The sequence below is a fragment of the Mucor mucedo genome, assembly GCF_025094135.1.
Source record: "Mucor mucedo strain NRRL 3635 chromosome Unknown EV154scaffold_137, whole genome shotgun sequence".
Classification (NCBI taxonomy): Eukaryota; Fungi; Mucoromycota; class Mucoromycetes; order Mucorales; family Mucoraceae; genus Mucor; species Mucor mucedo.
In genome coordinates this window covers 1-22,267 of record NW_026252421.1, presented here as the reverse complement: position 1 = coordinate 22,267, position 22,267 = coordinate 1, and the positions used below count along the sequence as shown (strand labels likewise).

Sequence of the window (22,267 nt, the reverse complement as noted above, 5' to 3'; positions counted from 1 at the left end):
AACAATTTTCAAACTTTTAGCTTACCAATTGTAACCCATAAAGCGCTCTAACATTATCTGTACATAACTCTAAAACCTTACAATAATGTTTGAAAGCCAAAGGGAAAAGATTTAAGGTATAAAGGATTTCAGCATACTTTAAAAAGCAAATGTGATTGGAGGGTTGAAGGATGATGATTTCTTCGCAACAATAGGCAGCTTGATCATATAAATGCTTACTCATATATACATCACATAATTCAAGCCATGCTTCATGATCATCATAATAGGTATCTAAATACTTTGTCAAGGCATCGATCATTTCTTGTTCCTTATTTCTTGCCTTCAGTAATGCAATTTGACGCTTTGAAGCCAACTAAGATAAAAGAAATTATGAATACGATGTTGAATTATTCTGTAGTCGTCTTACCATGTTGGTGTCATCTTCTTGTAAGATCGTATCATAGACTTCTTGGGCCTCATCTAATTGACCTTTGGCTTCAAATCGCATACCCAATAGACGACGGAATCGAAGGGACTTTTCTGTGAAACGTTCCTTGAGGTTATCTATACAATACTAGGCACAACAAAAGATATTAGTCATGTTTCAAGAAATCGTCTTTTTTAATACAATTACGTTGGCAAGGGTCAGGTCCTGAACATCAAGAGCGGCGATAGCAACTTGTTCATAAAAAGACCAGACTAAATCAAATAAAATGAATACGAGATGATGATGATGAATTGATCAGATAGTACCTTGATCACCAAGCTTTTGAGTATAATTGTCTTTGATAAGTCTAGCGCCGAGAATAGCTACTCGTTCTGAATTACGCTCGTTTGTTTTACGATACTCCTGAAGATCCTCAATAGCTTGGGCATGATCGAATTTGCTCATTTTTTATGTAAAATAGTAAAAAGGGTATTAAAAAACGCGAAATTTCTGTAGGCCGACGATAATGGCAATGTGTGGTGTATGTATGAAAACGAGATAATCACACACACACCAATAACTACGTCACAAAAAGAAGCTGAAAGGAATACAGAAAGCGACTTGTTTCAAAAGGTTACTGCGAGACCTGTGAGCATGTGTCATTCACATATTTAAAGTAATAGAAATTTCTATTATAAACAAGTATAATGATCAGTTATTTCCCTTTTTTATGTGGTCTTATATAAATAAAAGTTTTTTTTTTTTTTTTTTTTTTTTTTTTCAAAAGGGTTGGTTTCTTCCAATTCAGCTCCGATATTTAAAGTCTATTTTTTTTTATATTTCTACTTTTTCTTTTTTTTCATTATACATTTTTTTTATTACTACATTATTATTATTTTTTAAACATTATATGAATTGTATTCAAACAGGCAAGCCCTTTTAATTTTTTACTTTTTGTTCCTTGACATAATTATTTATACTATTTTTTCTATTTAATAGATAAATTCATTGATTCTCGGTAAAACAACAATTCGGTCTACTGTTTGATCCATTCTAATCAATTTTTAATAACTAGGTTCGATAACAGCACAGAAGAATTAATCCGTATTAGACAATCCGACGATAGTTTAAGCAATAACTATTTAGCACCACTTCAGGATTCACTTCACTCTTTTAGATTTTCTAATTCAAACACTACATCACTTGGTTTGGCATTGGCCCTGTCTAAAGACCATAAGAAAGAATGGAACGACTATCATCGACTTCCACCTCTTACAATGATGGATGATAAATCGGTGTCACCACAACAACTTACACAAATCAGAACTGGACTTCAATCAATTGACATGTCTTCAAATTCTTCGAATATGTCTTCAAATCCAGTCACACCCGATGATAGAGAACCTATCAGCAACATGAAAAGATCAACTTCATTTAGTAATTTCTCTTGCAACTTCCGTAGACATCGTACCACACTTGCTTCAAACTCATTATACCCAAGTACTTCAACCAGTACTACCACTACTACTAAGCCAGCAATCGACTCAAATATATCGAGATATTTGCCTCAAAACCAGGCTGTGATTACAACTCAAGATAACTGGCGCATCAGCCTTTCCAACCATATTGCAACAATGGTTCTATCCGGTTCAAAAAGAAATAATAACCAAGATTTCATTGGAAAGCATATACTCGATTTTATAGATGTGACTCATAGACCCCTATTACTAGAGAAAATAGTGAAGAGAAGAGAGGATCATCATCATTCAAATTTAAACGGAAGCGTATTAATTTGCGGTGACGTTGTAAGTATTAGTCTCCTCATTTTTTTACTTTTTTTTTTTTTTTTTTTTTTTACTTATATGACCTGATATTTTTTTTTAGTTACCCATTGTTAAGCAAGATGGCTCCAAATCATCTGCCTCACTCTGGTTAAAGGAAAAGAAGAATGAAATGGGATCTTCTATTTTTATCTGGATCTTTGAAGAAGTGTTTCAAAGCACAATCAAAGTTGTTCTTAGAAATGGATTGATTGATTCAATTGACGACGGTGTATCCGAATTATTTGGTTATGCTACATGTCAACTATTACAAAAGCCTATTCATACATTATTGCCTCATTTCGACACTTCCCATAGTTTCTTTGGTGCACAAACTAAATTAGATGCCAATTTCCCTGTCATGGTGAAGCATGTGCTTGAAAAAAATATGATCCGAATTATCTCCATGCCGACGTTGGCGGGTCTGGTGACAGTAGGACGAAATGGAACAATTGAAAATTGTAATGCAGCATTCTCAAAATATCTTTTTGGTTACCAAAATGATTTGACACTATCAAATATCTCGCTCTTGATACCCCAATTCACACCACTGATATCTTGTCTTGAACGTGATGATTTGTTACAACCAGGATATATTTTAAACAACCTCGTGTGTCGTGATGTTCTTAATTCTTATTCCAAGATTAGTTGCTCAGCAATTACTGCCAAACATAGAGACGGGACGTCATTTGATATTGATTTGCAAATCAAATTATTGGATGATGGTAATTTCGCTCTGTGGATAACATTTGACAGAGACTCAGTGTTTGCCCAATATGGTCATACGACTTCTATAACTCCAAGACAACAACAACAATTCGAAAAGGAATACAACGGCGTCCTATACCCAACAACAAGTAGCATTCGGTCTAAGTCCATTAATATACCAACTGTACAACAAGACGCCGTAAAGAAAAAAAAATCTGTCAACTTGCCCACGAATCTTAAAGCGGATCGACCTACCGTTGCAATGACCAAAATAACAAGTTTCTCGAGGCCGTCGTTTACATCATCAAAATCCGCTATTGAAACAACAAAACAACATATTATAAATTCAACATGGCCTAGAATTGGCGATTATTCAGCACAAACCTTAAAAACATCCATCGAAGATTACGATATCATCGACGAGCTTGGCCAAGGCGCATATGGATTAGTTAAATTGGCCTGTTTGAAAAACGATCCAGAAAAGGTGCGTGTGTGTGTGCAATTCCCATGAGTTTATTATTAACCCAAATATTTATAGAAACGAGTGGTTATCAAATACGTGATAAAGTCTCGTATTTTAGTTGATTGTTGGACTAGAGATAGGAAATTGGGATTGATTCCTGCTGAAATCCATGTCTTGCATACCCTCAGAAAAATACCCCATATCAACTGCAGTGACATGCTCGATTATTTTGAAGACGAAGACAATTATTATATCGTGATGGATCTCTACGGCGCCGGGATGGACTTATTTGATTATATTGAATTGAAAAATGGAATGAGCGAAGCTGAGATAAAAGCTATCTTCCATCAAGTAGTGTTAGCCGTGGGACATTTGCATGATCACCGTATTGTACATCGTGACATCAAGGACGAAAATGTGATTTTAGATTTAAAAGGTGGTGTCAGATTAATCGACTTCGGCAGTGCCGCATATATAAAAGAAGGTAGAAAATACGAGACATTTGTCGGCACGTTAGATTATGCTGCGCCGGAAATTCTTAAAGGGCAGGCTTACACTGGTCCTCCTCAAGATATCTGGGCTTGTGGTACATTACTTTACACGCTGATTTATAGAGAAAACCCTTTCTATAATATTGATGAAATTATGGAGCACGAATTAAGAATACCTTTTGTATTATCACAAGGTAATATTTATATATAACAAACATGCTCCAAATAACAGCTCACATAAATATTTTTTAGATTCTGTTGACCTCATCAGTAAAATGTTAGACCGTGATATTGATAAAAGATTAAATATCCATCAAGTGCTTGAACATCCTTGGTTTCATTCTAAATAATTTAGGAGGTTATTTTCACACCTCTATGCTGTACTATCCCAACTTTTCTTATTTTTCACATTTAGCCTTTTATTAGTTAAATAATAAAAACTAAGGCCAATACCCTTCCCCTTGTAACATTTTTTTGACAGTGCTTAACAGAGGCAATGTTTGTTATTCATGATCCATGGCTTAATTAAGTTATATCTGGCACTGCATTTATTATTATGAAACTGTATTACAAACACATAAAAAGGCCCAGAAACTAAACTGCCATGATGTGGATCTACTGGTAAAAACAAGTCATTTACAAATAAAAATGCATCATATTGTTTCAATTAAACAAAACAGGAACGAAGCACTAATCAGTCTTAGTACATTCTAAATGCAGGTGTAGACGCACTTTTTTTCCATAAACCTAATATATAAATGTTGGGCGTGTTAATCCACAATTTCGTACACAGTTCCAGAAAAAAAAAAGGGGAGGAGTGTGTGGGGGGAGGGGACGGGAAGGAGGATGTGTGGGGGGCTCTGATTTTTTAAGGAGGTCTGGTGATACGTTGTATTCATGTAACAGGAATGTTTGAATGTCAAAAACAGACATATTGGACTTGCATTACATTGCAGGCTTAACATTTTATTCATAATAATCTCCTTCTTTCACTCTTTCTTCTTCTTTATTTTATTTTTTTTCGCGCCTAAATGAACAACATGTTACCGCCTTTTCATTTTCCTAATGGAAAACCATCTATGAAACATGATGAACATATTTTAAATACAATTGTAAGCTTTGTCATATTATATATTCTTAGTTACAATGTACTTATCTATATATAAGACAACGGTAAAACAATTATACAACTATCGTCCATATTTATCTGAATCACAATTTATACCGATTTCTAAAGCATGTGGGTTACCTCGATATTTAAACATGGCTTTCTTTCGTAAACTGGAATCAATTGGAAAAATGGACATGAAAGTTACATTTTCTGCATTTATAGAGTAAGATTCTTTATGCTTAACAACTTTTTTCCCATCTTTCTAACAATGCTTATTGTAGGGGTTGGACGAGTATGGCAAGATACAAATTTGACGACGAATCGCTGTTTTTTAACGTTCTGCGAAAGACAAACTGCAATTGGATTTCTCCTGAAGACCTTTTACCAGTATTAGAAGGTATGCTAAATTTAAAGTTGTCAACATTGACCTCTAATTTTATTTTAATTTACAGATGTTGTCCTAAATCATCCTGGGCTCAAATTTTTAGGTGACAACCCATTATTTCAAGAAAGATATAGTAAATAATCATGCACATAATTATATATTGAAGCATTGTAAATATTAAAGCATCACTTCTATAGTTGAAACCGTTATTTGCAGAATATATTATGACGGAAGATGCGCAAATGGCCGAATGACTATATCACATTTCCGTAAATCTAACTTTACAAAGATGATAAACAATCTTGGTCCCCATATCGATCTTAACAATGTAATAATTATAATGGACATTGAACATGTAATCACAATAGTGACAACCTTTTGTATAGACTCGCGATTGCTTTTCATACAAGCATTTTTATGTTCTTTATTGCAAATTTTGGGTCCTAGACGAAGATCATGATCTAATTATCTCCGAAAACGATCTTCTAAACTATAACGACGGGCTTCTATCTCCACAAATAACAAAGCAGATCATGCAGCATGGCCGCATACCGGCTTTTGCAAGAGAAAATCAGCCCCCACATTCGTCGATGATGACAGACAAGACGTTGACATATCTAGATTATATATGTATGTCGATATATAAACCCATCGTCATTTTGACTAACATAATAAAACAGGGTTCTTGTTGTCAGAAACCGACAAAAGCACACCAGTCGCTATAGAGTACTGGTACGTAAAATTAGGTATACCACATTTCTAGATCTAATGCATTGCTGTACATAGGTTTCGGTGCATGGATGAAGACGGAGATGGTATCATTACCACCTACGATTTGTCTGAACATTGGAAGGAGCAAGACAAAAAGTAATATAAACCTCGGACAACATTAATAGATATAAAATTAATCATGTTTATTTAAGACTTCAGGATATTATTGAATCATATAGTGACGAATGTATTCGATTTGACGATTTAATATGCCAAATGTAAGCATATCAAACGAACCCCCTTAAACTAATACTTAACCCAATAACTTTAAATTACAGGAATGATTTAATTCAGCCAGAGGTCCCAGGCCAATTTCGCTTAAGTGATTTAAAGCGCAATGGGATTATAGCTGAACGATTCTTTGATACTTTCTTGAATATTGAAAAGTTTCAAATTCACGATACCTATCAAGGGTTAATCCGTTCCATCCAACAACTGGAAAGAGAAAAGAGAAGACTGTACGAACTTGAGAAAAAGAAAACTGTTGACTCCAAACAAAATTTGGCTTCCTTGGTTGGTCATACAGATGACACGATAGTCATTGTAGTAAAAGATCAAGAGTCATCGACAAACGAGGAAGAGCAATTAAGACAGTATCGACAACATCAGCGATCCCAACAACCTTTCTCTTTGGGTGTCTGGTGTGAATATGCCGAAAAAGAATATGATTTATTAATATTGAGTGAACAGTGTAGTTCTGTTGATTCAGATTGGTCTATAAGAAATAATGAACTGGAAGAAGAAGAAGAAGAAGAAGCATTACATCAGATCGCCTTAGAAAACGGCATATTGTCGCTAGGGGAGCAAGAAGTAAATGTATTGATAAGTCCTATTATTCCTGATGTGCCAGAATCAAGATTAAGTGATGAAGAAGTAGAATCGCCCATGCAAGAAAGCAGTGATGATCATGAAAGTGATTCAAGCGCCCCTTCTACCCCTGTTATGCAAGATATAGTCGATGAGAAAAAATGGCTAGACAACGATGGTCAAAAGGTAACAGATGATAAGTCAAGCTGGATCTGGCATTCAGCAGTTAATAATGAATAATATATTTGCTCTTTTTTGTGATAAAAACCTAAATTTTAAAAATAAATCCCATTTTTTCAGTTTGACTGTTTGTTTCTTCTAAGATCGTCATTACAAGGTTAATCTTTTGAAACACGAATAGGCATAAATAAAATATAGTTGTATATGATCTTACATTAATCTTAATCCCTGATATCTTTAACAAAAGTTCAATAGTATCCTTATACTTTAAGTTGTGTTGGTAGTAAATGATGTTAGGAATGCTGGACGTAATACCTTCCCGGGTATTTAATTACAACTGTACCTGCTATGTAGATGAGCCTTGTTATCTGTTGAAAAATTGAGTATTTCAATAGGTTATAGCAGCGGATAGTTTATTTATTTTAAATTAAAAAGTACCCACTTCAATAATATCAATGACATAATTTGAAGTTTGCACTAAGTGAGGCAGGCCTATTTTAGACAAGTTTTTTCGACCGGAGATCAAACTAACTGCTAAAGCTTGACCCTGATTAAAAAAAAAATGCGTAATTCTTCATTTCATCATCGCTATCGGGTATTTGTTTAGCTTGCAATTACAAACTGTTTGTATGATTTACGCAACCATAATAATTGGCTTATAACGTTTACAATCTTTCTAAAAAATTAGAATAAAAAAAAAAAATCAAACGGAACGAGCTTGATTGGTGCTTTTTACTTTTTCTATTTGGACTATGAAAAAATTCTTTTTTCGGGCTCGAGATTTGGGCGGGAATAATAATTTTTCTTGCCCCTGGTCAACAGGAACAATTATGCTATTGGATACTTGTTTTAGCATCCTGTCAAAATACGAGCTATACTTGGAAAGAAGCATCTGAAAAAAGAAGGGCTTAAATTTACATTCTATTTCCTAAATGGTTATTTTAGGGTATTCGTACTTCCTAAAATTTAGTCCAATGTGTAGAAAATGAGCGGAAGTTAACTAAAATGGTAATTTGGGTTGGCGATCTGGTGTAACAAGGTCTCATGTGTGTGGGTATCTCACATTGTATAAATATTTTAGATTGTTTCTTTTTTTTCCATTTTTCATATTAAATTTTTTTCCCATTTCTCCTCAGGCACACTATGATGCTCCTCAAACACCGTATAAATTTTCTGAAAAAGAGACCCCGTGTAGTTAAAAAGAAGACAGCCATATCTATCAAATGCAACACAAGGCAGCTTCCACTTGAAATCCAAGAAATTATATGTTTTATGGTATTGGGCGAAGATAATTCGAGTTCGTTTGCTTTAACAGCAATGAGAGTATGCAAGACATGGGCAAGCTTAGTTTGTGAACGTATGTATAGGTATGTAAACTATATATACACCGATATAATCATGTAATTAAACAGTTTTTTTTTGTAGACAGTATCAGTTTCAAAACTACCTTCAATTTATTGGATTTGTAAATACAATTTCTCTCGAAAATCCAATTCTTCCCTACAATTTGTATGTGAAAGATATTGACCTCGCACCAGTAAACAAATATGGTGTAGATGTCCGAGTTCGGAAATTGATCAAGTACTGCCCAAACATCGTTACCATTACTCTTGGCCATATCACTAGCGTTAAAGCCGATACACTTCAATTGATGGCTCGATACTGCCGAACTGTGCATACGCTTCAGATGGGTGGAATACAAAGCTTCCCATTCATGTTTGATTGTGATTTCTCAGGTATGACAGGTTTACGGAACTTGTCTTTGACTACAACACCTTTGCAAACATCATCACTGCAATCATTACCAACCTCAATTCGCCACTTACAGCTGGTCCAAATGGATTCGATTCAACTTGCCGAACTTTCTGACTTTTTAGGCCGTCATTCCAAGTTAATCACGCTTTCAATTCGCCGCTGCAAACACATTACGAATAACTTTGCGCAATTGATGGCGCAATTGCCCCTTCTAAAAGAGCTTGAAGTGTATGGCCCAGAAATAAATGACTCTGCTCTTAGAGGACTCTTTGATATACCCGCTGTTCTGCACACTTTAAGAATCTGTCATACCCAGATCACAGATTCCACCTTGGATGCTTTGACCAATGGCCGCCTTGTGATACATCATTTGAACATTTCCAACAATGCCAATGTTACAAAAATTGGAATCGAACAATTGTTACGAACAAAGCAACTAAAATTAATTGCTTAAAGATATCATGTCTGAACAATGAGGACAAAATTTTTATCTGATTGAATTTTTATACGATAATAATAAATTGATTCTGTTTATTATACCCCTTTTATTTTCGGATAGTTACTTTATTATACATGATTTTGACTTTCTGCATCATTAGAAATGATGAGATGATGATGGCTCATTGACGTATATTTTTCGATTTTGTTGAAAAATCTATTTTAAGACAATAACAAGGGAACCCGTTTTATGAGTTAAATCGCCTTTAATGCATTTAGTGATATTTTAATCTCAAATCCACAAAATAAAGCCGCGGTAAACAGCCGTTTTTTTAAAGTACGTCGTTAATTGGTTTACTCAATAAGCATTTTTTTTAATAATGGCAGTGTACCCTGTTATAACAATATAGAGGTGATCATTTAATCATTCAAGGTAATGGTTTGTCAGGTAATGCGAATAATTACTCGGAAAATTGTCAGATTACTCTTGTGAACACAATGTTTATTTTTGTCACTGTTTTTTATGATAGTGAGTATAAAAAAAATATTAGGCAGTGAATTCTCCTAATAATTCAGCAGGATGGTATTCGCCCGTTGCAATTTGGTTAGCTCTCTTGACAAGATCATAGGTGATTTCTGAAGACACGACAGAATCTTTTTTATACGCAGGATGGTTCATGACAAATTGACGGATGTATGCGGCGCCGGTCATAAGTTCACCACTTGCTCTCTTACTGATCAAGCTTAAGTAGGATGATATTTTACAGCGAGTTTCAATATCGATATTTGTGCTATTTAAATAGCTGTATATTAAAGGCATGAGACCAGGGAATTCATTTTCCTAAGTGGTACAATGATTTAGTAAAGCGATCATGTGCCAAATTTTCACTTCCTTTTTATACCTTTCCGTTAATGATTTCATTCATAGTCATTAAAACACATTCATCCTCTTTCTCTTCATCCACAGGAGTTCTAGATTGACCATTAGGAGAAGTGAAGATATTTTTACGGAAATAGAATTTTTCATTCAAGACAGCGTCACGTTTATGGGCGGTTTGCATGTTGGCATCCACCTTAGAAATGGGCATGTAAAAGTTAAGACCGAAACTGAGAATGACACGGGTTAACAAGACAATAAAGACAGAATAAGCAGCATTTTCGAAATCGGAAATCTGAACCTCCATACTTCTAAATTCTACACGCCATCCGATAGGCGAGTTTGGTGGTGGTGGCTTGAAACGCATTGTTTGCCAATTCGTAGATTGAAGATTCTAGAAGAAAAAGGAAATCAAGCACATCATAGTTGAGTATAATGTCGCCTTTACATATCTGTGTTGCCTTACCTCGAAATGATCTGAAGATTTTTGATCATCTAAATCTAAAAGTTCCTTGAAGATAACAAGAGGGTCACGGATGAAAAGATGAGCAATATGTCTGGCCAATTTATCGTCAACACCATCCTTTGTCAATGTATCGTACACATCATGATCATATACCAAATCAATATCATCGTATTTAGACTTGTATGTTGCGTCGTTGGATAAGTAAGAATCAATAGAATCATATCGGGACTTGTTGATAACAAAACGGTCATTTTCAAGAGGCTAGTTTTAATTATTAGTGATGAAACCCCAACATGTTTCGAGATCTAACACTTGTTACCTTCAAACCTCTTTCCTCTAAAGTTCTATCGTCAACACTTGAAGAAATAACATTCCATCTAGCGTCCACATCAGCTAAATAACCACGATATATGGGAGAGTTGGCAGAAAGGGCCATCTACGTATATCGCATTAGGTGTCACATTTATTTTAAAGTCGCACTACTTACCATAATAGGTGCAACGGGTGCAAGTTGATCGTATAATCTTCTGCCTTCATCAATATTACATGCTTGGAAGGTAATTTGTAAGCAACAACAACCCATACCGAATGCCATTGCATCCATGTAAATATGATCCGGTAATGCAGCACCGTTCTTTGCTTCTACGTCATGCTTGAATAAATCACGATCCCAAGGGATAGTGGGATCGTAAAAAGGCTTGGGTGTATTTACATCATGATAGATAGGCATATTGATTTGTACTTTAGCTCCTCTACGACGACGGATATTAGCAGTGAGAGTACTATAATTAACGTTGAGTATATAATGTCAATATTGATGCCAGTTTAGAAATAATACTTTACGGGAAGCGTGCATGAGGATTAATAATCTCATCAGGAACGAACATACTTTGACAAGCTTTTCCGTTGGGTTCATGGTCAGGATATAATTCATTGGGACAACCTAAACGAGGATAGTTGACCAAACTAACAGCGTATTCATCGGGGTTCATGGCGTCGTGGGCCATTTTACGACGAAGTTTCATGTTATCTTCGACCGCAATCAAATCACGGAATGTGGCGCCGTAAGGTACTCCCGGAGTACCTTCAATCATATAACGACCATATTCAGGTCTCCATAAAGCATCAGGCACAACCCTGATAATTCAATACCATTCAATATGTGATCCCGACCATAGTTTTATTCTTCCCACTTACTCTGTCTTTCCTTCCAACCATTCATGTTCGGGCTTTTCCAAAATTTCAAGAATATCAAAAGCACGGAGTGATAACTTGGTGGTCTTTTCTTCGTCATTAAATTTTACAACAATATATTCAATCTATAGAGTATCTTCAATACCTGTAAAGTATTTAATATCGTGTATAATTCGTACCTCGTCACCCCAAAGCAAGTGCTGCTTTTGTACGTCCTTATGGCTATGGTAAATATTGAGGAACTGCACAATGCCGTGCTTTCTGACATGGTCGGCATATTTTTTAGCTTCGCTCCAAGGAAGTGGTGTACCGAGAGATAAGAGACCCATACTATTATATTCGTGGTTTTTTTTTTGTGTAAAGTAAAGAAGAAGAAAAAAAAAATGGATTTGTAATCGGCCTTGAGATTTTAAAAGCCACCGCGAGAGATGTAAATTCAGATTACGCTGCCAAACAGCAAAGTCCTTTATTTGGTAGTATACGTAATTTCTGTTCCTTTGAGTTCCATAATGTCCGTGTTACATGTGTAAGGTCTATAAGAGTTAGTAATTTCTATTGAACAGATGATAATCTATTTAAAACCTGTCCCTGTTTACCGAGCATGATTGTATATCATTAAAATCTAATCACAGGTTAAATAAAAAGATGCCAATAAACTCTTAATCAGTCACGGGAAATAATGACATTTTCGGCTTGTGGCCGTTTTCGTAAAAAGGTGTAATTCAAAAGTCTTCAGAACATTGGTTATGCAAAAAATTTAAACCACAATTACACATCATTTCTTTTTTTTTTACCAGGGATATATGGAATAATGTTTAATTTTACAATTTAAATAGCTTGTCTAATTTTTATAAGACGCCCTTAGTTGAAGGGACATCATTGGTACCAGTTCTTGTGACAGCTTCACGAATAGCGACAGCCAAAGACTTGAAGGCGGATTCAGCCTTGTGGTGATCATTTCTACCCTTCAAAACATCAACATGGAGGGTAATACCAGCAGCACCAGCAAAAGATTCCAAGACGTGAGGAATCATCTCACAAGATAATTGTCCAACCATCTCGCGCTTCAAGTCAAGGTTGATATCAGCAAATGGACGACCCGAGATATCAACAACAGATCTGGAAAGTGCCTATTATTTCGGTGTTTAGTCCAAATCAAACAATCAATTAAATCTATATTGTACCTCATCCAATGGGCAGAATGCGGAGCCAAAACGCTTGATACCTCTGGGAGTACCAAGAGCCTTCTTAAATGCCATACCAAGGGCAATACCGGTGTCTTCAGCGGTATGGTGATCATCAATGTGGAGATCTCCCTTACAGGTCAAATTCAAAGACCAGCCACCATGTTTGGCAAGAGCGTGATACATCTATTTACCATACTTATTAGCCATACTCTCTGTATATATTTTTTTTTGACATTTCGACATTGTCTTACATGATCAAGGAAACCAATACCGGTGTCAATGTGAATTTTTTGGTCGAACTTGTCATCAAGATTAATGGTAATCTTAATATCAGTTTCGTTTGTCTTTCTATCTAAAGTTGCTGTACGTGGAGTATCCATTTCAATATAAGTGTGAGCGGAAAGGGGGAAGAGAGAGAGGGGGAGTGTACCAAAAAAGTGGGTTTTTATGACTCTTTTTAGGTTAACCCTTGACTGCCTTTTTTAATAACTTTGATTTGCCCACACATTACAGATACAATTGATTGGACGGATTGACAGGAATACTTGACGAGTTTAGAAGCTTTTAAACAAACTCAGGTGAAAAAGGCGCTTCATTTTCATAATACCTAGCTGTTTAAAGTAGCACTAGCAATACAAATTACGCATGATTGCGTTATTTGGCGTCATTTGCGTTTTATAAACAGGTGGTTCGATTATGTATGCCAAAAAGCAGGATTTAACATGTATTTGTATCCCACATTTTTGGTTGGCGAAATTAATCATGGAGAATAACATAATAAATCAACGGCGGAACAAATGTGAGACTACATATAAATGCACGGAAAAAATTAACAATGTCCTTTTTTTTTTTAATCATTTGAATTTTTTTTTTTTTACTTTCGATATGGTTAAAGTTACTATTTGTGGTGCTGCAGGTGGAATCGGTCAACCTCTCTCGCTCCTGATGAAGCAATCAAATGACATAGATCACCTTTCATTGTTTGATATTGCTAATGCTAAAGGTGTCGCTTCTGATATCAGGTATAAAATTTTTTTTCTTTCGCATGAAATGATCAGCCTTCCCATTTTGCTTTTGTTTTGACCACACCACCGTTTTTAGTCACATTAATACTCACAGCAAAGTTACCGGCCATAATGGACCTCAAGAAGTAAAAGAGGCACTTGAAAATTCAGATATAGGTATGTTGGGGGTTCTTTACATTTACTGGATTTATTCAAAAATATTAATATTGCCAAACCAGTTCTTGTTTCAGCTGGTGTACCACGTAAACCTGGCATGGAAAGAGATGATCTTTTCAAGGTGAACGCAGGCATTGTCAGAGACATCTGTACTTCCATCGCAACTTATGCACCTAACGCACTTGTATGCATCATTTCAAATCCAGTAAATGCTACTGTTGTTGTTGCATCCGAAGTGTTCAAAAAGTACGGTGTATATAACCCACGCAAAATATTCGGTGTTAATACTTTGGATATTATCCGTTCATCTTCCTTCTTGGCAGAATTAATTCATGCCGATCCCGCTAGTATCGAGGTTCCCGTCATTGGTGGTCATAATGGTACAACCATTATTCCTATCTTCTCACAGGTTGAGAGCGCCAAAAATTTGAGCGAAGAAGAAATTGCTCAGATCACAAAACGTGTTCAATATGCAGGTGATGAGGTACTTAAAGCGAAAGAAGGCAAAGGCACTGCGACTTTAGCTATGGCACATGCTGGCGCTCGTTTTGCTTTAAAACTAGTGGATGCTGTTGCAAACAATGTTACTCACACAGAGTGCTCCTATATCAGTCTTCTGGCTGACCCTGAAGGGTCTAAAGAAATGGAGCGTATCTATGGACAGATAGGATACTTTGCTGTTCCTATTGAGCTTGGCAAAGAGGGCATCAAGCGAATCATTCCTATCAAGAAAATTTCTACTGTCGAATTCACTATGCTTCACCATGCTGTTATTGAGTTGAAGGCGAGTATCGCTCAAGGTGTGCAATTTTCTGAAGGCCAACAATAATAATAAGAAAAAAAAAAACGCTTAATACTCAACTCTTTGGTATGAATCCGCTTTTAACTATGTAATAAATAAAACGACCTTTAACCTCTTGCTTATTCCATGATTTTTATTTGCACATATTTTATTTGACCCTTTCGTAACACACACACACACAATCAAGTCATAACGTGGGCGGAAAAATTGGGTTTTTTTTATTCATAATTTTTGTTCTTTTTTTTTAATATGTATCAAAATGCAAATGCTGATTCTACTAACATGCTACTGTTACCTCCACTTTCTTCGTCATCTTCTGAATAGGCAATTTCCCCATCCTCCATTTCATCGTCTTCTTCAAGATTAGAAGAAGTATCCATGGTGCTTTCGGAAGGAGTCATGACGGTATTGGGTGAATGCATCAATGGATGTCTAAAACCTTGAGATTTTAAGGGTTTGGTAGGCACACGTCGTTGATGAGCTTCATAGCGCGCTCGCTTCTGTCGCATCATTTCTTCATCCTCTTCCTCTTCCTCGTCATCCTCGTCTTCACTATCTGTAGCTATGTCGCTGAGGTATTGTCGATTAGCCACATGGGGAGGTGGAGTAATCGATGACAGGACGGGAGTTTTCGATGCTACAGATACAGAAGAGGTTGCACTACCACCACCAATAACAGCGGAACTACTAGAAGCAGAAGCAATCGGTAGCGTATCCGTCATGGATTTACGTTTACGGCTACGGATTTGGCGTTTTTGAGGTTGTTTAGGTCGAAGAATAAGCTCACATAATGCATCAATACGTCTTTGGATCACAAGTTCTTTAGGCCAGGCAATACGGATCAACATCGCGGCAGTCGATTCCAGGTTGGGATCTTCCAGTGTGCTATTCTCAATATTTCGTTGTACAATACGGTGGAATGGCAATTCCGTGTCGTTCACCATCAAATCGTGTCTTCCAATACCATGTTTACAAATACCTTCCAATAAAGCTTTATCATGTAAAGGCACTTCCCACCATCTTTTTTTTTTAAAGGAAGTTTAGCTATATATCCTTCAATTACAATATATATAAAAAAAGAGAAACTTACGGTGGTAGACCGGATGTTTTTCTTGCCTTAGCAATCGAAATGTCATAATCGGGATCCACCACAACTAGCTCACGAATTTTCTTCATTTGATCAACTCGTTTCAGAGCTCGTCTTGCTTTATCATACGGAATTGTATCCACCAATTCCAGCTCCTCCGTGGCAGCTTCCTCACTCGACTCACGACTCTTTTGATCATCTTCCGTCTTTTGTTGTTTCTTCATGATTTCCTTACAAGCCGCAATGAATTTATAATAGTACAAATCCAACGAGGCATCTGTTCGATTCTCCAAACCCGAGATCTCTCGGAATCTCTCCCATCGAATATTAGGATCTCCTTGTACGGTCTCTACACCAAACGATAAAATCGTACGCATGAAATCGCCTCGGTTCTTCTTTTGCCAGCGATTTCCGGAATCCGTGGCTCGACGTGAACTTCGGCCTCCTCCTCCCCCACCAGCTGTACCTGTCGCTCTTCCATGACCTGTCACAGCAGTTGGACCGCCTCCTCGTCTTCTACGATTCTCATTCCCTTCTTCTCGTAAAAATGCTGCAATGATACGTCGCAAGCGCATGCCAATATCAGCTTTTGAAGGCCACACATACACCGTGGCATCTCCTCCCGTTGTACCTACATCATAATCATCTTGTGCGCCCAATGCCGCTTCATCATCATCTTCTTGGAGTGTGCCGGCTTTACTATCATCAAACGTCTTGCCATAAAAACAAAATTCTTTATCTTTACGCATTGTTAAGTATTGTTGATATCCGTGTTTACAAATACCCAATAATAAATCACGATCTTCAGACTCTCCCCACCAATCACACGGTAAAGATCCTGTGACTTTAGGAATTGGTAATACTTTAGCCACTTGCCAGTCTTTGGGCACAATACGATCTCGAACCATATGAAGCATTTGAATTCTTAATAGAAAGTTACGACCTTTTCTTTCAATATGTTCAATATAATCCGTTGGTGCAGAGATCAAGAACGATCTGAATTCAGCAATATGTTTCTTGGATGCGCCGACATAAGGGATTGTAGGATCACTGGATTCATCCTTGGCATCACTGGATAGGATAAAATCAATATCTTCCAATAACTTGCGGTCTTCTTCCGAATTGGCTTCTACCACATGTCTTACTTTGCGCATCAAGTAACGTGTTGCTGCTTTCAGGTCCTTTTCGGTACGACGTGGGAAATGAACTTGCATTTGTTGCCAGGGCCCATATCCATAGATCATGAGTTTACGTTCATATTTCGTCTTTTCAGAAAGTGTCCAAGGTCGAGGAGCATCCCGTTTACCGGATTTATCCGTTTCATCCTCGTACGCATCGGAATCATCGGCATTGTCATTGGAAGAATAGGCACCATCGGCATTACGTGTACCAAATCGTTGTACTTGACGTCGACGACGTGGTTCATATACAATCAAATCATTCTCGTCCGGTGTATCCTGAACATCCAAATTCGCTTTTGCTGCCCACTTTTCCCAAAAATCGGGGTCATCCAATTCCACACCTTGTTCCGTTGAAGAAGAAAACGTAGCCTTGGAGAAAATAGACCCCTTTTCGTTTCCTTCATGACGGATGACGGTCGTACGTCTTTCCAGAATTTGATCAATATCTTCTTCACAAAACTGTTGACTTTCCTCATCATCCATCACAGCACCATACGCTCCCTTTTTCAATAAAGCTTCGATTTCTTTACGGTTCAATTCGTTCTTGGACATATTCGACGCTTCTTCTTCTGCTGTACCAGGATGTGGGTGTTGCGTTGTACTCATACGTTGCATCACGGCTTTATCTAGTCCGAGTTTCATACCCGCTCGATCAAACATGTCTTTTTCATACGTGTTACGACAAATCAATCGATACACTTGCACAGGCTTCGTTTGTCCAATACGATGACAACGTGCTTGCGCTTGTAAATCGTTTTGGGGATTCCAATCACTATCGAAAATAATACACGTATCCGCCGCCTATGGAAAAAATAAAAAGTTAATTATCTCCATCACCATCTGATTTATTATTATTATTATTATTATTCCACTTACGGTTAAATTAATACCAACACCACCTGCTCTGGTACATAATAAAAACACAAACGACTGATCAATGGGAAGAGTTGAGAAACGATCAATGGCAGCCTGTCTTTGATCTCCAGGTACACTACCATCGATACGTTCATGGGGGTATTGTCTTCCACGAAGATAATCAGACAAGATATCCAAGCAACTACGGTAAAGAAAGGATTAGAATTTCCTAATACTCTATGTACACACACACACACTCGTTCATTATATATATATAAAAAAAGAGACAAACCTAGTGAATTGAGAAAAAATCAAGACTTTGTGGTTTCCTTCAAACAATTTACGAAGTAATTTATCAATCAAGACCAATTTACCAGATGAATCAATCAAGCAGGAAAATTGTTCCTGAGGAGTTTTGGCTCGACTGTCACTCACAATCACTTCTTCTGCTCCTTCCAATAAGTAAGGATGGATACAGCATTTTCTTAATTGCATCATGATGTTACGTAAATGAGGCATTTCCTTGTTGGCTATTCCCAGCATCCAATGTCAATAATTTATGTACATTTACATATCCAATATATATATATAAAAAATACTTACATTTGGCTCCCTTGCGTAAGAAACTGAAATTCTTTTCAAGAATGGCTCGGTACCATTTCTTTTGAGGGTTGGTTAATTCCACTTCAATCACGGTTTCTTCCTTGACAGGAATACTCTTTTCGACATCTTCTTTAAATCTTCTCAACATGATGGGTTTCAACAATGCTTGCAATTTCTCTACCTCGTGTGCAGTTTCTAACCTTCCGTATTCGGCGAAAAAGGCACGTTCATTGCTAAACACTTCTGGCTGCATAAAATTCAACAAACTGTATAACTCATCCAAATTATTCTGCAAAGGTGTACCCGTCAACAGCAACTTGTGATCAATCGAAAACGCCTTCAATAATTCGCCGACCTTGGATTGTTTGTTCTTCAATCGATGTGCTTCATCAAACACCGCACATTTCCAAGGAATATCCTTGATATGAGGAGCTCCCACCGAAGCCATTTCATAGGTCGTGATCAACACATCAAACTTGAATCGGTTGGGAATAGGTTTACTCTGAACATCCTTATAATAGAATTCGGTTTCGACCAGCAAATTACGCGACAAGAGACTACCACGATAATCAATCACATTTAAATCGGTCCATGCACGAAACGCTCTTTCCCAGTGCGGAATGGTCGATAATGGTGCCACAATCAAGAAGGGTCCTCGGACATTTAACTGGTAGTACAAGTCATTCAGAAATGCTACCGATTGCACCGTTTTACCCAGTCCCATCTCATCCGCCAATATACACGAACGGTAATTGTAATAACAGAATCGGATCCAATTTAATCCTTCCAATTGGTAACTACGCAATTCGTTACCAAACTTGTATTTCATTCCACCCGCATATTTCATAAATTGAGTATAGTCGGGTCTTTTAGGTGGATTGGGTAGTTTTTCTTGCGGGATGATACGATGGCTTTGGAATTCATGAATCTTTGCAATATCCATCTAGTGGTACCATTTGGTCAGTACAATTCTTTTTTAAAAAAAGAAGCAGACATGTAAATTTAAACGAACCTTTTGTACATCTTCTTCACTCTCCCAGGTACTAGCATCATAGAATAAACCATTCCATTTGACAAGATAAAATATACTAGGTTCACCCGTTACGGGATCCGCCAATTCGCCTTCATCAATGATACGATCCACTTTCAGATATTCCGAAAAATCTTCTCCCTTTTGACCATCCATATGCCATTTCGTCAAGAACTTTTTCACCCGATGTTTTCCTAAGTGTTCCGCCTCGATTTTCTCCTTGGGTAACCATTCGACGTGATGATAACTCGAATATTTGTATTTCACCAATAATTCATGACCTCCCGTTCGACTGTTGAATCGATAATCCAACATCTTTTCAAACGTCTTGGTACCCATCGGAATCATCACCACGGGGGCTTCCGTCTTGGGCTTGGGTTGTTCAAAATCACTATCATCCGATTGCTCAGGTAATCGTAATTCTTCCTCCTCTTCATCATCTTCTTCATCATTTACCATCTCTTCATCATCATCAGAGGATTCATCATATTTAACACGTCTCTTGGTGGTCGTTCGGCTGGATCTCTTTTGAGATTTGGACGACGAAGAAGAGGGAATAGGCGAATGTTGTTGTTGTTGTTGAAATAATATCTGTTGTTGCTGATGTTGTTGTTGCTGCTGTTGTTGAGGACGATATTGATGATGATATTGTTGTTGTTGCTGATGTTGATGATGATGATGTTGTTGTTGCTGTTGTTGCTGCTGCTGCTGCTGTTGTTGTTGGTGCTTTTGTCTTTGCAACTGTTGCTGTAAATGCAACTGCTGTTGTCTTTGTAATAACATATGTTGTTGTTGCTGCAATTGCTGTTGATATTGTTGTTGCTGTTGCTGCTGAGGATGCATTGAGAAAGACTGTTGTTGCAACGGCATGGTATCATATCTTGGCTGATGATTGGGTCCAGATATTGGGACCCCGTCATAGTTGCCCTGATAACTGGAGTTGTTATTTGGAAAGTTCATCAAATTCACATATTGTTGCTGTTGCTGCTGTTGGGGACCAATGGTGACGGCAGATACGGTGGCACCTGTAGAGGCAGTGGGTACCCCTTCTGGTTGTGGTATAAAATGGGTTGGATATTGGGGGCTATGGTTATAGAATCCATTGTTAGTAAAGCCTTCAGCCGTTGCATGCGTATCCACAAATAATTGTTGGTAATCTGAAAATAAATCTTGTTCATCCATAGATTGTTGTCCGTAGGCTTGTTGAGACAATGGAAGTCCTTGTCCTTGTTGATGCGACATTGAACGCGTGTACTTTATTTTTCTTTTTTTATAACCTTTTTTTTATATATATTTGTATGTAAGTTTTTTTTTTTTTTTTTTTTTTTTTTTTTTTTTAGTATATTTTTTTTTTTACAATTGAGATGTATTTTCTTGTGATGAAACTAGAGATGGTGGAGTAATCAACCAAAGAGTACAAACAAAAAAAGGGCAATTGCGGTTGTGTAAATGTATAAAAACAGAAAAAAAAAGTAGAAAAAGAATCAATCTCTTGTTAATGAAAGTGGATTACAATAACTGAAAAAAAAAAAAAAAAGATTGAACAACAAAAAAATTGGGCCAATCAAAATTGTATCACTAAACGTTTCATCCTCCCTTTCCCAAAGTCATATTTGAATTCCCTTATTATGTATTTTTATTTAAGCTTCAAGGTCGCTAAATTTAGCCTCAATTTCCTTGAAAAGAGCAGCATATTTTTCACAAAGAACATCCTCACCATCGGCAGGATCTTCAAACTTCATGGAAGACAACTTGTAAATGATATCACCCATGGATTCACGAATCTTGGACCAAGTGATTTGGTTGTTGGAAGATTCAACAGCATGTGTAGCACGATCATAGAAACCAATCATATTACGTAACATCCAGGTGGTCTTGAAGAAAGGACAGTAACGATCGTAATTACTGTAACCGTTTTGTTGAAGGAAATCATCCTTGATGATTTGAGCAACTTCCAAGGTAATCTTGTCAGATTCGTTCAAACCAGATTTACCGACAAGTTGAACAATTTCCGAAAGATTCTCTTCCATTTGAAGAATCTCTTTACACTTGTCACGAAGATGAATATACTCAGGATCGTTCTTTTCATAGTAAGGTTCCAACACCTTCATGTACTTGGAGTAAGACAAATTCCAGTTCACAGAAGGGAAATGCTTACGTTGAGCCAACTTTTTATCAAGACCCCAAAAGACTTGAACAATACCCAAGGTAGAGGCAGTCACGGGATCAGAGAAATCACCACCAGGTGGGGAAACAGCACCAACAACAGTGACACTACCTTCACGGCTAGGGTTACCAAGACAGGTAGCTCTACCAGCACGTTCGTAGAAGGAAGCAAGACGGGCACCAAGATAAGCGGGGTAACCGGAATCGGCAGGCATCTCTGCAAGACGACCGGAAATTTCACGCAAAGCTTCGGCCCAACGGGAAGTGGAATCAGCCATCATGGCAACGTTCTTACCCATA

The 22,267-nt window shown here is 37.1% G+C and overlaps 9 protein-coding genes across 9 annotated transcripts; 4 read left to right on the top strand and 5 right to left on the bottom strand.

Annotated features, from left to right (window-relative positions):
- Positions 1–16: 16 nt before the first annotated feature.
- On the bottom strand, positions 17–874 carry EV154DRAFT_486192 (uncharacterized protein; the record flags this gene model as incomplete). Its single annotated transcript, XM_051598826.1, has 4 exons — positions 17–355; positions 410–556; positions 617–681; positions 736–874. The coding sequence occupies 4 exons, from the start codon at positions 872–874 to the stop codon at positions 17–19; spliced, it is 690 nt and encodes a 229-aa protein (XP_051452707.1).
- Positions 875–1,207: 333 nt separating this feature from the next.
- Positions 1,208–4,457, top strand: EV154DRAFT_525011 (kinase-like domain-containing protein; the record flags this gene model as incomplete). The annotated part of the gene is made up of 4 exons (XM_051603237.1): positions 1,208–2,214; positions 2,294–3,421; positions 3,476–4,085; positions 4,144–4,457. Coding segments are annotated over exons 1-4 (2,360 nt in total), but the record flags the coding sequence as incomplete, so codon positions are not given.
- A 278-nt stretch (positions 4,458–4,735) lies between these two features.
- EV154DRAFT_451068 (uncharacterized protein) lies at positions 4,736–7,255 on the top strand. The gene is made up of 10 exons (XM_051597234.1): positions 4,736–5,003; positions 5,059–5,225; positions 5,284–5,399; positions 5,455–5,520; positions 5,585–5,715; positions 5,774–6,017; positions 6,068–6,119; positions 6,174–6,254; positions 6,311–6,376; positions 6,437–7,255. The coding sequence occupies exons 1-10, from the start codon at positions 4,923–4,925 to the stop codon at positions 7,203–7,205; spliced, it is 1,773 nt and encodes a 590-aa protein (XP_051452705.1). The 5' UTR covers positions 4,736–4,922; the 3' UTR covers positions 7,206–7,255.
- A 1,003-nt stretch (positions 7,256–8,258) lies between these two features.
- Positions 8,259–9,447, top strand: EV154DRAFT_555480 (uncharacterized protein). Its single transcript, XM_051605276.1, has 2 exons — positions 8,259–8,512; positions 8,571–9,447. Exons 1-2 carry the CDS (start codon positions 8,289–8,291, stop codon positions 9,352–9,354), a joined length of 1,008 nt encoding a protein of 335 aa, XP_051452704.1. The 5' UTR covers positions 8,259–8,288; the 3' UTR covers positions 9,355–9,447.
- Positions 9,448–9,712: 265 nt separating this feature from the next.
- EV154DRAFT_525007 (glutamate-cysteine ligase-domain-containing protein) lies at positions 9,713–12,326 on the bottom strand. Its single transcript, XM_051603236.1, has 8 exons — positions 12,055–12,326; positions 11,879–12,000; positions 11,525–11,818; positions 11,169–11,463; positions 11,001–11,117; positions 10,682–10,942; positions 10,241–10,609; positions 9,713–10,179 (listed from the first exon to the last, which is right to left on the bottom strand). Exons 1-8 carry the CDS (start codon positions 12,202–12,204, stop codon positions 9,886–9,888), a joined length of 1,902 nt encoding a protein of 633 aa, XP_051452703.1. The 5' UTR covers positions 12,205–12,326; the 3' UTR covers positions 9,713–9,885.
- A 94-nt stretch (positions 12,327–12,420) lies between these two features.
- EV154DRAFT_525005 (Imidazoleglycerol-phosphate dehydratase-domain-containing protein) lies at positions 12,421–13,466 on the bottom strand. The gene is made up of 3 exons (XM_051603235.1): positions 13,314–13,466; positions 13,060–13,245; positions 12,421–13,005 (listed from the first exon to the last, which is right to left on the bottom strand). The coding sequence occupies exons 1-3, from the start codon at positions 13,440–13,442 to the stop codon at positions 12,724–12,726; spliced, it is 597 nt and encodes a 198-aa protein (XP_051452702.1). The 5' UTR covers positions 13,443–13,466; the 3' UTR covers positions 12,421–12,723.
- A 472-nt stretch (positions 13,467–13,938) lies between these two features.
- On the top strand, positions 13,939–15,164 carry EV154DRAFT_451059 (malate dehydrogenase, NAD-dependent). The gene is made up of 3 exons (XM_051597233.1): positions 13,939–14,084; positions 14,164–14,243; positions 14,306–15,164. The coding sequence occupies exons 1-3, from the start codon at positions 13,948–13,950 to the stop codon at positions 15,070–15,072; spliced, it is 984 nt and encodes a 327-aa protein (XP_051452701.1). The 5' UTR covers positions 13,939–13,947; the 3' UTR covers positions 15,073–15,164.
- Positions 15,165–15,173: 9 nt separating this feature from the next.
- On the bottom strand, positions 15,174–21,330 carry EV154DRAFT_525001 (SNF2 family N-terminal domain-containing protein). The gene is made up of 7 exons (XM_051603234.1): positions 21,159–21,330; positions 19,784–21,078; positions 18,772–19,714; positions 18,461–18,698; positions 18,190–18,370; positions 16,136–18,114; positions 15,174–16,065 (listed from the first exon to the last, which is right to left on the bottom strand). Exons 2-7 carry the CDS (start codon positions 21,041–21,043, stop codon positions 15,300–15,302), a joined length of 5,367 nt encoding a protein of 1,788 aa, XP_051452700.1. The 5' UTR covers positions 21,044–21,078; positions 21,159–21,330; the 3' UTR covers positions 15,174–15,299.
- Positions 21,331–21,335: 5 nt separating this feature from the next.
- On the bottom strand, positions 21,336–22,267 carry EV154DRAFT_54945 (ATP synthase alpha/beta family, nucleotide-binding domain-containing protein; the record flags this gene model as incomplete). Its single annotated transcript, XM_051604866.1, has 1 exon — positions 21,336–22,267. A coding segment is annotated over one exon (826 nt), but the record flags the coding sequence as incomplete, so codon positions are not given.

Excerpts from the sequence above, each read along its gene's own strand:
- EV154DRAFT_451068 (XM_051597234.1), top strand. The coding sequence starts at position 4,923 with ATGAACAACATGTTACCGCCTTTTCATTTTCCTAATGGAAAACCATCT. Across the intron at positions 5,226-5,283 it reads ACATTTTCTGCATTTATAGA|GGGTTGGACGAGTATGGCAA; the intron begins GTAAGATTCTTT and ends TGCTTATTGTAG. Across the intron at positions 6,377-6,436 it reads GACGATTTAATATGCCAAAT|GAATGATTTAATTCAGCCAG; the intron begins GTAAGCATATCA and ends TTTAAATTACAG.
- EV154DRAFT_555480 (XM_051605276.1), top strand. The coding sequence starts at position 8,289 with ATGATGCTCCTCAAACACCGTATAAATTTTCTGAAAAAGAGACCCCGT. Across the intron at positions 8,513-8,570 it reads GTTTGTGAACGTATGTATAG|ACAGTATCAGTTTCAAAACT; the intron begins GTATGTAAACTA and ends TTTTTTTTGTAG.
- EV154DRAFT_525007 (XM_051603236.1), bottom strand. The coding sequence starts at position 12,204 with ATGGGTCTCTTATCTCTCGGTACACCACTTCCTTGGAGCGAAGCTAAA. Across the intron at positions 12,001-12,054 it reads ACTTGCTTTGGGGTGACGAG|ATTGAATATATTGTTGTAAA; the intron begins GTACGAATTATA and ends GATACTCTATAG. Across the intron at positions 11,819-11,878 it reads TGGTTGGAAGGAAAGACAGA|GGTTGTGCCTGATGCTTTAT; the intron begins GTAAGTGGGAAG and ends TTGAATTATCAG.
- EV154DRAFT_525005 (XM_051603235.1), bottom strand. The coding sequence starts at position 13,442 with ATGGATACTCCACGTACAGCAACTTTAGATAGAAAGACAAACGAAACT. Across the intron at positions 13,246-13,313 it reads GTATTGGTTTCCTTGATCAT|ATGTATCACGCTCTTGCCAA; the intron begins GTAAGACAATGT and ends TATGGTAAATAG. Across the intron at positions 13,006-13,059 it reads CATTCTGCCCATTGGATGAG|GCACTTTCCAGATCTGTTGT; the intron begins GTACAATATAGA and ends CCGAAATAATAG.
- EV154DRAFT_451059 (XM_051597233.1), top strand. The coding sequence starts at position 13,948 with ATGGTTAAAGTTACTATTTGTGGTGCTGCAGGTGGAATCGGTCAACCT. Across the intron at positions 14,085-14,163 it reads GGTGTCGCTTCTGATATCAG|TCACATTAATACTCACAGCA; the intron begins GTATAAAATTTT and ends CACCGTTTTTAG. Across the intron at positions 14,244-14,305 it reads ACTTGAAAATTCAGATATAG|TTCTTGTTTCAGCTGGTGTA; the intron begins GTATGTTGGGGG and ends TTGCCAAACCAG.
- EV154DRAFT_525001 (XM_051603234.1), bottom strand. The coding sequence starts at position 21,043 with ATGTCGCATCAACAAGGACAAGGACTTCCATTGTCTCAACAAGCCTAC. Across the intron at positions 18,115-18,189 it reads GTGTTGGTATTAATTTAACC|GCGGCGGATACGTGTATTAT; the intron begins GTAAGTGGAATA and ends TTTTTTCCATAG. Across the intron at positions 16,066-16,135 it reads AAAACATCCGGTCTACCACC|ATGGTGGGAAGTGCCTTTAC; the intron begins GTAAGTTTCTCT and ends TAAAAAAAAAAG.